Source organism: Erpetoichthys calabaricus, chromosome 1 (genome assembly GCF_900747795.2).
Source record: "Erpetoichthys calabaricus chromosome 1, fErpCal1.3, whole genome shotgun sequence".
NCBI lineage: Eukaryota > Metazoa > Chordata > Cladistia > Polypteriformes > Polypteridae > Erpetoichthys > Erpetoichthys calabaricus.
The window spans coordinates 95,723,556-95,737,724 of NC_041394.2; the positions used below are offsets into that span (position 1 = coordinate 95,723,556).

Sequence of the window (14,169 nt, forward strand, 5' to 3'; positions counted from 1 at the left end):
TCAGTTTAAGCAAAAGGAGATCAGGAGGGGAGATGACTGAAGAGTTTAAAGTTACAAAGGGAATGATTACAGTGGGTCTCACTAAACAAAAGGAAACAGACGCAGCTGTTAAAGGTAAATTTCACAAACATTAGAAGTTTTTCATCACACTGAACCAGAAACACATGGTATACGTTAACAAGTAGTATGGGTTGAGGGCAGGAGTTTAGGGTCCTTCAAAACTCGACTTGATGTTATTTTGGAATAATTGGGTGAATACGAGTAAGAAGCTTTATTGGGGTGAACAGCCGATTCTTACTAAAATACTTCTAATACTCCAGTCTACAAATCTCAATGGTACCCCACCAGACACACTGTGTTAACATAACCTTTGGTACATGCAACATATGGTATTCTTACATGTATACAAAGAGGATTTTGCTGCACAAGTGAAGTTTACTACTGACCAGAGATGTGCTACACCAAAAAAAATGATAACTGGCCACTCACATGCCCATCTTCAAACTACGTGCTGTGTTTGCTGAAGAATTCCTGCAGATGACAGGAGAGCATATTAGACACATCTAGCTGATGCTGTACACAAGTAGTTGTTGCCTCAGATCATGCCATACTAGAATTTATATAAGTTTTGATGACTTCAGTTCAAGGTTGTTGTACACCACATACAGCACAATACTTGGCAATAGAGGGTATACATCAGAAAGATCATTTGCAGCAATTAGTAAAAAATATTGTTTTTACCAACTGGATTAGTTCATGGCTACAAAATGCTGTATATTCTCCGATTTTCTTGACTTTTTACTCCATGCAGACTGTGAAACAGTATATTGAAGTGTGATTGATAAGCAATTTTAATTGAATGACATAAACCCCTAATAAAGGAAGATGATACAAGTACTGATGTAAGATGGACGGGTGTCCTGTGCTTGCTAGGATAAGCTCCAGCCCCGCAGTTACCCTACTCGGGATTAATGGTACGGTGTTAACATAGAACATGCAGACCACACAGACCCAACTAGATGCAAAGTATTTTAACTTCAGACCCTGCAGAAGAAGCCTGCTGGATTAAAAGGGGCTTTAAACATGTTTTGAAAATTATATTCTAATCTGAAAAAATAAACATAAAAGAAAAAAAGTAGTCACATAAAGCAAAATGGGATAGTGATGGTGCACCAACCGTCAAGCCATCAGAGTCAACTGGGTTTACCAGGCCGGTGTCCTGCCATACTGCAAGAGGCATGAAGGCGTTGCTATGACTGAAATATTTTGGCCATCAAGAAACCCAATGACTGGAAAATGAAAAACATTCAAAAGTATGAAAAAAATGCTTCAAACTCATCTAGCTGTCACTCATTTTAAGTTTGTTTAACATGAATCTTTAAGCATCAAATTTAAATAGTCCTTTGTATGTAGCTTCAAATGCTGAGACAAGTCAAAAATACAGTACTCACTGTGCCTCTGCCACCACACTTCCACTAAGAATTCCAAGCATCACGCTCATTTTAGAGCTCAAATTGCTAATTCCATGTCATTTCTATGGCCTATTCAAGATGCTGTACCTGCTTACAGTACATATGACTCCTTTCTATTCTTGTGGTTCGCTTCTGTATCTTAGTTGGCCTTTAGTATTATTCTTTAAAGGTTTGGCCCAATCTCTGTTGAACACTTCTGTATTTTGCTTTCTTGGCACCACTTCTGCTTTCATTCTCTTCTTAAGCCTGACATTCATTGTTCTTTGAGCAGCTGTTTGCCAGAGACAGCTTTAGCAGAACTCAACTTTGGTCTAAGCCAACTGAATCACACTACAGGACCACGGGACTGTATCTGCATCAGATGGCATCAGGCAACACATTTTAAAGGAAATACACCATTTTAAAGCCCAAATGGCAAAGCACCAATTCAAACCAAGTGGAGGGCCTTTGCTCTTTTCTTACGAATGTACCAATGCAAACAGAGCTGGATGAGCCAAGACCCAAAAAACAGTTACCATATCACCAGTATTTAGGACAGTTTTGCTTTTATCCTTTCATAAATTGAATGTGCCATTCTCTTCCTGTATTCACTGTACTTTGTAAGAATAAAATTCAGGTCTTAAGTAATTTTCGGCTTAAAGGTAAAAAAAATAAAAATAAACAAATGACTTGCTGGGTCTCTCTAGCAGCAGAGCTAGATTTACTGTGACTACAAGGTGGATAATGTTTAATTACTTTGAAAAGATATTTTCACTTTGGAAGAAAATGCTGTGCAAATTTATAAAAAAGGCATTCCAAAACCATGTTTAATTTTGGAAGAATTGAGTAAAATTGATAAAGCTGCTCTACAGGCAAGCACCCTGCATGTAGAACATGATGCTTCATACAAAAGCAGACAGATGTTAACTATACTGTATGTTTCCCCATGTCCTGTCCAGAGCTGAAGTCCAAGGCAAAAGTGTCTTTAAAAAGCATGTGCTGTAACACAGCCCCGATTGGTCAGGTGGCTCTCTCTTTCGCTGCTGGTTCCATTTCATGTTCATACTCAATTTCCACATAAGCCCTCTTTTTTCTAAATGGCCCCTTTATTGGTGCTTTGCCTTTTGACTTCTTTGCTTTAGAGGTTGAACACTCTGCCTCTTTCTCTGCTTCTTCCTCCATCTCAGACTCTTCCTCTTCACTTGACCCTTCTTCATCACTGCTTCCTTTGAGTTTGTTCATTTCCTGAAGGGGAAAAAGAAAAAAAAAATCTCACAAAAGAAAAAAGACATCTGACAAGAAAGTGAAATATAGAATTGCGCATATCTGGTTTCAAGAAAGACATTTATAAATGAGGTAGAACTAGCAATAAATGTAAATGCCTTGGACAGATTTTGAAATTGTTAAAGCTGTAGCATTGTCTCCATTAGCTGTACAGCAAAATCATTCATTAAAATGACATATGATCACACTTTGTAATAATAGCTAATGTTTTTCAGTTACATTTGTTAATCAAACAAGAAAGACTCAACACACCTCACTTACTGAACTAGGAAATGAGTTTGCACAGGAACAGAGGGATTTTGAAACTGTTCACTAACACTTTAAAAATATATACTTTTATTTGGGAACTAACAGTACAATTTGTGGCTCAAGCATATCATTTCTCATGAATACTGTGTACTGAATATACTTTGGTTTTACATGTTTATGAAAATTAATATAACCAGATCATTAAAGTATCCAGAGTGTATTTTTAAACATGTAGAAATGCTCCACCAATCTTTCAAAGTGGCTTGAGGTGCCACAGTTTTATAAGACACTTTTATGTATTTAAATATGAGAGTCTAAGCTCCAGTCGTGTTTAGTCTCAAACCAATACCAGAAATTCCTTTACCTCAAAGTCACTAAGGTCACTTTCATCGATGTCAGCTTCAACAAACTCTCTGTGGCCATCATCCTATTGAAAACAGCAGATTTTGTTAACATTACAAGCCCCTACATGATTACTTTAATAATTACCCATTAGCAGTAAATTTGTTAAAATATTCTCCAGTTTAGTTTCAGACTTACGGCATCTTCATTCTCTTCTTCCTCTTCAGAATCTGTTTCACTTTCTGGCTCTTGATTATCCAATGCCTTTTCAAAAGCATGGGCAGGAAAATTGTAGATATCGCCATACTAAAACATGCAAAAAAAAAAAATAAAACCTTTAAAATCACTTGCTTTACATTAGTTACCCACAGAAAGTAGGCCTGGGTAAAAATATAATTTTTCCAATTGCTATTTTTTTGCTTAAATGACTCAATATCGATTCTCAACGTCTCAAGATCAACCTTGTGAATCTCTATCCTGCTCAATTACTATATGTATATTTTTGCTTATCCTCATTTTTTGTGTCCAATCCAGTAGATGTTGGTAATGGCTTGCTAAGGCTTCCTACAGAAAAAACACTTTAGTACGAGTAGCCTTCGCTGTTGGACATAGCAGATATCGAGCTCAGGGGGAGAGGGTACAGACATCCAACTATGCAAACCTAGATAATGTTTCATGGGCAGGTCTGAAATCCTAACCCCGCCATGACCTTGCCCTCCTGAACTCCAGCAGTGCTAACTTGCGATAGGTGAACATTCAGGGCAGTAGATTTTGACGAACACGACAGTCACATCTCACTAAATTAAAAACTGCTGGGCACCTGTGGCGGATGTGTTGCAGACAAGCATGCTGCATGCCACTCACACTCTACATATACAGTATGCAGTGCTGCTGAGATGGCTGGCTGGTTGTTGTTCCAAAAACCTTTCAAGAATGTCCAATGCAATGTTCCTTGTACTGCATCAATCACAAGTTTGTGTGTTAGCAAATTTAATAAACGTTGCTTTTCTTTAAGTATGTGGCTAGCTGTACTGCTAAGGTGAAAAACATTTCCAATGTGCCTCACCCAGCCAACCTGTGATACCAAAGTGAGCATGTGGGAAAAGCAGCCAATGTGAAGTAACTACTTAACTGTACTGTACAGATCATATCAGCGATATTATCAGTCATGATGGCTGGTTGTCTTTTATATTAAATTCAGCATCAGCTCTAGATCTTCATTTTAAAATGTTTCCTTTTAGTCTGAGGAGAAAGTGTGAAGACACATTTTCAAGACGGCTTAACATGACTGCTACACGCGCAACTGAAGATTTATGTAACTTGTGGAATTATACAAAATACATCTTCCCGCTGTATCTTTAATTTTGACTAATTCAAGATTACTTCAAATGTCCAATAGGGGAATAAATTTGGGTAACAGTTTAGGTGCCTAAACGGAGATTCATAACACACGAATACGTCACTGACTAATATTTATTACTTAAACAATATTTGATTATGTATAATAAACATCATTCGCAAGGTAATATAGATGTTTTATAAAGTAGATGTCACTGCATTGTATTAAACAAGAAGCCCACCCCCATAATATGTTATTGTGAATTTTGAATAAGTGCTGTGCAAGGTTTTTTTTTTTTTTTCTATTTTTCTATTTTTTTTTAAAGAGCAACGATATTTTGTTCCATGTCTTCCAAATACTGAAGTTAACTCTTCATTACTAATCAAGTATTTCTTCTTAAATGTCATTCCATGCTTATGCATATGTTATAAAGTCACTATGAAGGAACCTTTCAAATAAAGCGTTACAGAAATTTGACACATTAATATTCCCTGGGCAATGTCAAGTAATCTCTCAAAAAGGCATTAGAAATATCAGTGCACACTAATCAATCAAGATAAAAATCGATATTGAATCGGGGCATTGTCAATCAGAATCAAATCAAATTGGAACACTGGTGCCAATTTACAGCCCTAACAGGAGGGCTTGAGGTAATTGTTAGGCAACTGAACTTTCAGAAGTCACAGCGGTCACACTGCTATCTGAGCACATACATTGATACCAGCTTTGCAGCACTATATTCCTACCGTGCCTTGCTTCAGTCGTTCCAACAGCTCCTTTTCTATTGCATTGTCAAGCTGAGCTGCTACTAAGGCCTTTTCCTAAACAAACCAAAAAAATAATAAGAATAAGCAATATATTGTAATAACGGCAAACAAACAAAAAAAAAAAAACAAAGTTAATGCCCCAAACATCTCCCTCTAAGTATATTACCTCTCTCCGTTTCTCTCTTCTCTCCACTTTTCTACTCAAGGGAACAAGTTTGCGCCTATAATAAAGATGGGTTAAAAGGTGAATCAACAAATGTCTTCAAAAGCAGTATTTGGCCTAAATAACAGTTCAGACATTATTCAGTATCATATGTGCTGACTGCCTAAATATGAAGTTTTGTCTGTAGAACTAAGAACAAGTTTCAGTGCAGATGTCTGCAACAGGCCATTTTATGCAGAAGTTTAGCTTATCCTTACTAAGCAATGTACTCTCAGTAGAGATGTCCATCTGTTTCTGGGTGGCTTGTGGTCCCAAAAAAGCAAATACTATAGCATTTACCACATTATTAATTTTTTTTTTAATCATCCTTGTACTTACTGTCGCTTGAGAGTCAACTTGCGAATTCGGATCAAGTACTGTGTGATCTTGGTGAACCGCTGTTTGCACTTGTGTCTGATGAAGCGAGGCCAGTATATAAGATTTGTGTCGATCTGTTCCAATGCCTTTTCATAGTTTTTGCTTAGTTTCACCTAAAATAAATGTCAATAAAAATACCCATTTTGAATAAATAGGTTTACAATACAGTCTGAAGTATACACTAAAACCTACAAACCCAACTTCCTATACGGCCAATACTTGTGGATAAGTACATCACTTGCATTCCTCAGCCTCTGACCAGGAGTGCTACTCAGCACTGTTCACTTTCATTTTCTATAAGTGGTATGGCCCTTATTTAAAACTGTTAATTTCTTATTTGTTAGTTTCAGTCTTTTTCGGTTGCACTTATGCATGAATGAGAACCAAAACAGCTACCGTTTATGCAAAGTGCTGTGGATAGGTCTGAAAGCCATTCACATGAAAAAAAAATAATTTCTTGATGCATTATTCATTAGAATTAGAAGTTTCCCAATCTTACATATTCCAATACAGGGTGATGGTGACAAGAGTCTGACTGACTTTTCAGCATTGGACACAATGCAGGAAACAATAAATATGACTGTAGTAATTCTCTGATGCACAAACCCACACTCATTCACTGCAAGTCAATTCAGAGTCATTAGTTATCCTAACCTTCAAGTTTTTAGGAGGTTGAAAGAAACCAGAGTGTTAAAGGAAAGCCTACTTCAAAGAACACACAATCTTCATACTGACAGCACCTGAGCTGGCACTGAACACAAAAATCTATAGCTTGGAGGCTGAGAAGCCAACCACTGTGTCACCCTTAGGAATTACACTGTTGATGAATTACACTAATGCCAAAAATAGTGCAAACTCCAACAATTCTTAAGAATTCAGTACAAATACATCTGGGAATGACATAAGCTGCTGTGAGAGTCTGCCTCCAGAAATGCTCTGCAACAAAGAAAGGTGCCACCTGGAATGAAGACGACTTTAAAACTGCTACAGACCAGGTTGGATACTTTATGAAGTACTTCTGCTATGTTATGGTATTACACCATCATTAACGGAGGAATAGTTTGGTTTCATGGGAATTATGCTGAAAAAATTGTTTGGTTTTACTTGTGCATCTCTCAAATAGCCTTTTTTAATTTATTAAAAAAAAACACATTCGCTGACCTAATGAAAGTTTGTGTTGTGTTGAGAGTCCAGCAAATCTACTGTATATAGTTTAAGCCATAATCACAGCTATGTAGGAATTCTGCTACGCTACTTTATATTATGTTTCTTCTCATTTGAATTTGTTTAAGTTATATACACAGTTTTTCTAAATATTAGATGCCTATTTGTTGAAAGTGACATTTTCCAGGTGAAAACTGTATCCCAGTCTTTACAAGACGTGTCAGGTTTAAATTATCCTACATGCATAGGTCTTACCTTCTCCCACAGTCTAGAGGGAAAGGCAGCTCTTTCTATAACCTTCATGTACAGAAAACATTGGCCTGAGTAGGAAACAAAAAAGATATTAGCAAAGTATAAGCTTTCTTATAAGCAATAAATTATTTCCAAAAACAATTTCAATATACTCAATACATTCTTCTAAATGTGTGACTGACCAGTAAAAACTTCAGAAAAACTCTAGTTTAAAACACTTCACGGAGCACAAACATTTTTATTTGACGCAGACACCTAGTTTTGTAAAATAAAACTTTATTCAAGCAGTCCTGAAGGCCAAACTCACCTTTTTCTTCTTTGATAGTGGCATACTGGCTATTCGCAAGTGGACAGGATGAGCGGTTACACTGGCCTGTGAGGCTGTATTCATTCCGACAGAAATTCTGTGTCTTTGTTCTAAGTATTGTGGGGAAAAAAAAGAAACACTAAAGCTAAATGAAGTGTCTACACATGACACCTCACAGACAATTCAAATGGTCAAAACATCTGAACAAAAGGAGACAGGTTGACCAGATGTGAGGCTCAACATGCTGTCAATGACCAGATCAGATGAAGGCAAGTTGTCTCAGCTTTATGATGTCACAGTTGGGAAGAAGAGGACGAATAGTAGTAGTTTCAGTTTCTATCTAAACAATGTAGAACTGACCACAACAAACCAGTTTCTTCATATGTGCAGAATTCAGTGATTCATGTTTAATACTGAATAAACCCAGTCACTGGGATGCTGGGCTTCTGGAACATAAAGAAAACACCAACCATGGATAAAACAGCAGTCCACTAGAGAGGACATTTTTACACTCTCCCAGACTAAAACAAGTTCAAGCTGATCAAGTAGACAGAGACAGACGTCCAAAGCCTTGTAGTGCAGTGCAACTGTGAGCATTCAGGCAGAAGCTATACAGTACTTACTTTACTTTAAATGAGCAAAACTGCTTGTTGCCAATAACATCCCAAAATACCTGCAAATAAATAAAATTACAACCATTAATTCAGTTTTCCCCTCACAGAATTCTATATATAAACTGTACTAATTCAAAAGTCTTTAAAAATACATGCCGTGATCTTGTTCTTATGGAATGTGTACTGTGCTTTAAAAGAAGCTACAATAATTACGTTAATGTATTCTTTAAAAACTGTATATTTAGTAAAATTAATTTTGTATATTGTTAAAGTTTGCTCTTATTATCACTGCTACTCGAATTATACTATCAAGAATACTAATTACGAAATACATGGTTTTTAAGAAAAACGTTCATATAAAACTTACATCGTCATGCTGCATGTTGTAGGTATCGAAACTCCGTAATTTTACTAATTTAAATAAAATGAATACAAATGACAAACTAAACCAGAGGTAGTTCCACTTATTACTTCACGTATTCTAACACGTTGAGGCAGAGCTCGGCCATGCCGAAAAGAAAGCAACTCTCGCGATAACCGAAAAAAAAAAAACGTGAAGCGACTTCGTGACGACGGTACAATAGAAAGGTCAAGAAGTACGAGTCGAACGCTTTTTTCAGTCTGTCAAATACCCTGTTAGTTAAATAGAGGAAACATTCTCAAACTGCTTCTTAAGCTGGTCGCAAAATAACCGAAGCGATTTTATAAGCTATGTCATAGTAACTATCAAACGTGGAAAGAATAATGAAGTTCCCAGCCTGCTTTAGAGCATATTTCTAGAGCGTGTAAATAGAGAAAAGTGAAGCAAAATGACACCTTTTATTGGCTAGCTAAAAAGATTACAATATGCAAGCTTTCGACGCAACTCAGGCCCCTTCGAAAGCTTGCATATTGTAATCTTTTTAGTTAGCCAATAAAAGGTGTCATTTTGCTTCACTTTTCTCAACATTCATAATGGCTAACACGGTAGACCTACAACACCCTAGTACTACAGAGCGTGTATGGAAATGTTCAAGAAGACAGAAGAGACAACGCGGAAACGCACCCTGGTCAGGAACTGAAACTATGGCATCAGTATCCACCACTGTGTCATCATGCTGCCATAATTTAACTTGATTAGTTTTTATTTTTAATTAACATCTCTTTGCATAGCGCACATAAATGCACGTTTTCACAGTGAACACAGAAGTACAGAAGCACTACTCTGCGCCAGGTGTTGAAAGACTGGACTCGCAGATAATAGAGTAGCACCTCTGCTAAACTTAAGCCTTCCGAGTTGTTCTCTTTAATTTGATAGACATGTTTCCTTCATTTCACTTATTTAAAGTCGGGTCTGATTAAGACACTACGGTTCTCCAATACACACAGATGTACTGAGACAAATCAAATGCAATATACTATACGACAAAAATAACATTAATAAGCTAATATTAAAGGCAAAGGAGCCTCCACTGGATAGATAGATGGGCCCTGTATCCATTTTGTTAAATTCCAAATGGAGTCCCATAGGAGTAAGTTACATTTAGAATCTGTGTAATCAGTCATTACTGTTGTTTCCAACACACACACAATTAAGAAAATGGGCAAACAGAATACTTTCTTTTAAATTATTTTTATGGCTTTTTAAAAAAAAGTTGCATTATTAAGTTTTATTGACCAAAAAAGAAACACACAAATCAATGAAAAGGCCTAGACTTAGTACAACAAAGAAATGATTATATTCCCATCTAATTATATGTAGTAAAGCAGGATAATTAAATCTGAACTAAATGCACAACCAGAAATAGGGACATTATTATCTACCTGTATAAATGTAAGGTAATCAATAAATCTGAACAGAATTCAGAACAAGACATAAAAATTGAAGGCTAAAAAGACTTCTTTCCAAAATGAAGTCCCTTGAATTAGGGACTTTCCTTATTTGATCTGCACTTGATCTTCAAAATGCTGGGTCTACAGAAATACTGTCAAGTTTCTGTTGCCGATTATCAGGCATGGACTGGGCTTTATTCTCATCATCAAACTTACTAACTGCAGCCTCTTCCTTTTGTGTAGTTGTGTTGTTTGAGAGCGCCATAATGTTAGCCTTGCCCTCAGAGCTAGCCAAACCTTCTCTGCTAATGCTAAATCTTGATAAACATGAGTCTTCATCCTTCCTATGTCTGTAGTACTAGGGTGTTGTACCGTGTTAGCCATTATGAATGTAGAAAAAATCGAAGCAAAATGACACCTTTTATTGGCTAACTAAAAAGATTACAATATGCAAGCTTTCGAGGCAACTCAGGCCCCTTCTTCAGGCAAGATGTAATTTAATAAATTTCAACAGATTATATAAATAAAACACCACAACAAAACAATAATAATAGAGAGAGAGGAGGAGAGGTTAAGAGCACACACTGATACAGCGTATTGCCGCACCCACCACAAGACAAACCAACTCAGGATCCCAGATCAAGACTCGAGTGCAGCCATGCAATGTGTGACACTCAGCACCACACTAGATCAGATGAAGTGGAACCAGTGTGAGGTTTTTTATGGCGGCTGGAGTGCCAATTCTGCCACCAACCCCCCAGGTTTTTCCCTGCAGGGCTGGATGCAGATTAACATCATACAACTGCAGGTTAAGGGCCTTGCTCAAGGGCCCAACGAAGTAGAGTCGCTTTTGGCGTTTACGGGATTCGAACTGGCAACCTTCCGATTGCCAGTGCAAATCCCTAGCTTCAGATCCACCACTCCGCCCACCATTCCATTCTATAGTAATAGAATAAAATAAAATGTGTAAACCTAAATGAAAAAGTGAATAACATGCAAATAAATGTAAGGTGCACATGGTTATGAAAAATAAATACAAAATTCACAATGCAATATTTAAAAATAAAATGAATTTAAAAGCGTACATAATAGAAATTTAAAAAATAAAAATGGCTTGTAAAGGTATTACAGGTATTACAGTAAGTTTGTGGGCTATGGCTACAGCAAATGCAGCCACTACCTCCTCAAACTCTCTATTGAAATTCAAGCTAGGGCTGAAAGCCACTCAGGGCCAGAATAAGACCTATAAAGGCCCTAAGCACTAAAAAGATTTTGGTGCTCCCATATATATTTAATTCAAAATATAAACAATAATAAACCATAAAATAAAATTGTATTTTTCAAAATGAAACAAAATTTACGGTAAGATGAAAAATAATGCTGATTTTTGTATACTTCCACTATATTTATATTTGAAACGTTTTCTCTTACTGTTTCTAATTGAAAGGTCTTTCATCAGATCCTCAAAACTGATCTTACGCAAGACATCAGCTTCTACGTTTAGTAGAGATAAGGCATCTAACCTGCCTTTATTATTATTTTATTATTGTGTATTTATGTATGTAATTTTTTCATTTAATGCGGGAGCCCCTTTTTGTGGAACCTGGTTCAGTTGCACCATTTGCAGTTTTGCACCATATGGTCCTTTGATGCTCTTATTTTGTCAGTCAGTCATTATCCAACCCGCTATATCCAAACAGGAGGTCACGGGGGTCTGCTGGAGCATTGGCACAGAGTGCAAGGCAGGAACAAATCCCGGGCAGGGCGCCAGTCCACCACAGGGCACACACCAGAGACAATTTAGGATCGCCAATGCACCTAACCTGCATGTCTGTGGACTGTGGGAGGAAAACCACACAGACACTTCGTGCCGCCCCGTGCTTATTTTGCTTAATGGTTAATCCAGCCTGCAGCCACTCCTGTCAATAGTGAGGCCTGGAGAGACTTGACTGAAGCTGGATCAGGAAAGGCTAAATTGTCTAAATAAAAAAATTAATCCAAATTTTCCTTCCAAACATGTAAATATTCTGATTGCATGTAACGTTCATCACACCCTCATAATGAAAATATGGGCCACAATTTGTTCCGATTGTTTCGTTGTAGTGCGTCAGTGCTAAACTGTGTTTCATGGGAGTTCCCGCAGATTTGTCTTTCCCATGAGTACCCAAGTAAACCCTCCCAGCTCTGGGCCCCAGGTAACTCAACTGCCTGGGGAGTATTTTTCATACGTCGCTTAAATCATCCGAGATCAGGTGCCTCATCTTGGATAAGTTAATGCCGGTGACACTCATCCAAATAAGTCAGTTTTTCAAACACAGCCATGTAGTAGATTAGTCTAGCTGGATCTAATCATACAAGATGAATGCGCGCGCCCGCGCTGAGTGAAAAGCCCATATATATTGAGTCTAGAAAACATGATCAGCAAGTCTTTGATAGGCTGTAACAAAATGACAAAAGAACGGACGCATTTTTTTTCACACACGTGGCACAAGACCTTTTATTCGAAGGACATGAAGAATGTCAAGATTTAATATGCACAAGGGGTAACAATGCAAAAGCAGCCCAGACCAGAAAAGACAGCTGGCAAAAAGTGGCCGACAAATTAAACGCAAAGTACTGTGCATTGTACTTGCTGAATGCAGCGTTTCAGTTCCTATGTGTCAGATTAATTATTATTTAATATGTCATAATTCCAGATCAAACGTGAGCACAAGGAGAACATGGGAACAGGTTAAAGTGAAGTACAAGAATATACTTCAAACTGGTAAATATTGGTATATAACTATTTAAAGAATTGTTGACATAAAGAATCATATATAATATAAAAAACATTAATTTTAAAGCTAATAAGAAGGCAGACAAGCAAAAAACATGTGGAGGTCCACGTGGTCCAGACCTAACCTCTGCAGAAGAGTTGGCTCTCCAGCAAAATGCCCATCGCCCTGTTTCTGAGGGCATTCCAGGGGGAAGCTCCTCCTCAGAACCAGTGGCAGGATGCAGTGGTCACTTCATTTCAGGTAAAGGATGGTCATTGCATATATTTGTCCTCCATGTGTGCCATAGGTATGTTCCATATAGCCCTCTTTTTTTGTTGGGTCAGTTGCAGGGAATGTCATATCCCTTGAACCTGTGTCTGACCAACAAGATATTGACGAAGGTCAAATATTTGATGAAGACACTGTGTCTGATTATTCATCAGGAGGAGAGGTACATTTTCCAAATAATGTTTGATCAAACTCCACTCTGATCAGCCCCATGTGCCCCAATCACATTTGGAAATCCTGGTAATGAGAATGTTAGGTTGATTGAGATTCTTCATGGAACTGTGGGTGTTTTAGCCTGTGTATTACCTACCTGCAATGGCATGAAACGCCTCTTTTATTGTCTGCACACGCAGGTGTCCAGAAAACACTATGAAAACCCGAAGGAAATATTTCAGAGCCAAACAGACTTTACGAATTGCCTGGCAAACTGCACTTTTAGTTAGATTTTCCGCATCGCCTACAGTATATAAAAAAAGTGTCACTTGCAAAAAACCTCAAAGCAATGCCTACTATCTGTGTGGTTGTGAGAGCCCAACTTCGCCGAGTTTGACTTCGAATATAAGGTGCTAATAAATCTTTGAGGTACAATATTCCCCCTTGGCTAAAGCGGTATCTTTCGAAAAGAATTTCCTCCGGGAGCAATAAAGGATCTTGCCGATCGCGCAAAACCCTCTCCATCCATCCATTTTCCAACCCGCTGAATCCGAACACAGGGTCACGGGGGTCTGCTGGAGCCAATCCCAGCCAACACAGGGCACAAAGCAGGAACCAATCCCGGGCAGGGTGCCAACCCACCACAGGACACACACAATCACACACTAGGGCCAATGTAGAATCGCCAATCCACCTAACCTGCATGTCTTTGGACTGTGGGAGGAAACCGGAGCGCCCAGAGGAAACCCACGCAGACACAGGGAGCACATGCAAACTCCATGCTGGGAGGACCCGGGTAGCGAACCCATGG

General features: G+C 38.0%; 1 protein-coding gene across 1 annotated transcript; it reads right to left on the reverse strand.

Moving 5' to 3' along the window:
* Positions 1-2,260: 2,260 nt before the first annotated feature.
* On the reverse strand, positions 2,261-8,884 carry mak16 (MAK16 homolog (S. cerevisiae)). The gene is made up of 10 exons (XM_028803599.2): positions 8,717-8,884; positions 8,359-8,408; positions 7,736-7,845; positions 7,432-7,496; positions 5,974-6,125; positions 5,599-5,653; positions 5,412-5,486; positions 3,525-3,632; positions 3,349-3,411; positions 2,261-2,696 (listed from the first exon to the last, which is right to left on the reverse strand). The coding sequence occupies exons 1-10, from the start codon at positions 8,729-8,731 to the stop codon at positions 2,472-2,474; spliced, it is 918 nt and encodes a 305-aa protein (XP_028659432.1). The 5' UTR covers positions 8,732-8,884; the 3' UTR covers positions 2,261-2,471.
* Positions 8,885-14,169: the final 5,285 nt, after the last annotated feature.

Excerpts from the sequence above, each read along its gene's own strand:
- mak16 (XM_028803599.2), bottom strand. Across the intron at positions 5,487-5,598 it reads GAAGAGAGAAACGGAGAGAG|GAAAAGGCCTTAGTAGCAGC; the intron begins GTAATATACTTA and ends TGGTTTGTTTAG. Across the intron at positions 3,633-5,411 it reads AACGACTGAAGCAAGGCACG|TATGGCGATATCTACAATTT; the intron begins GTAGGAATATAG and ends TGCATGTTTTAG.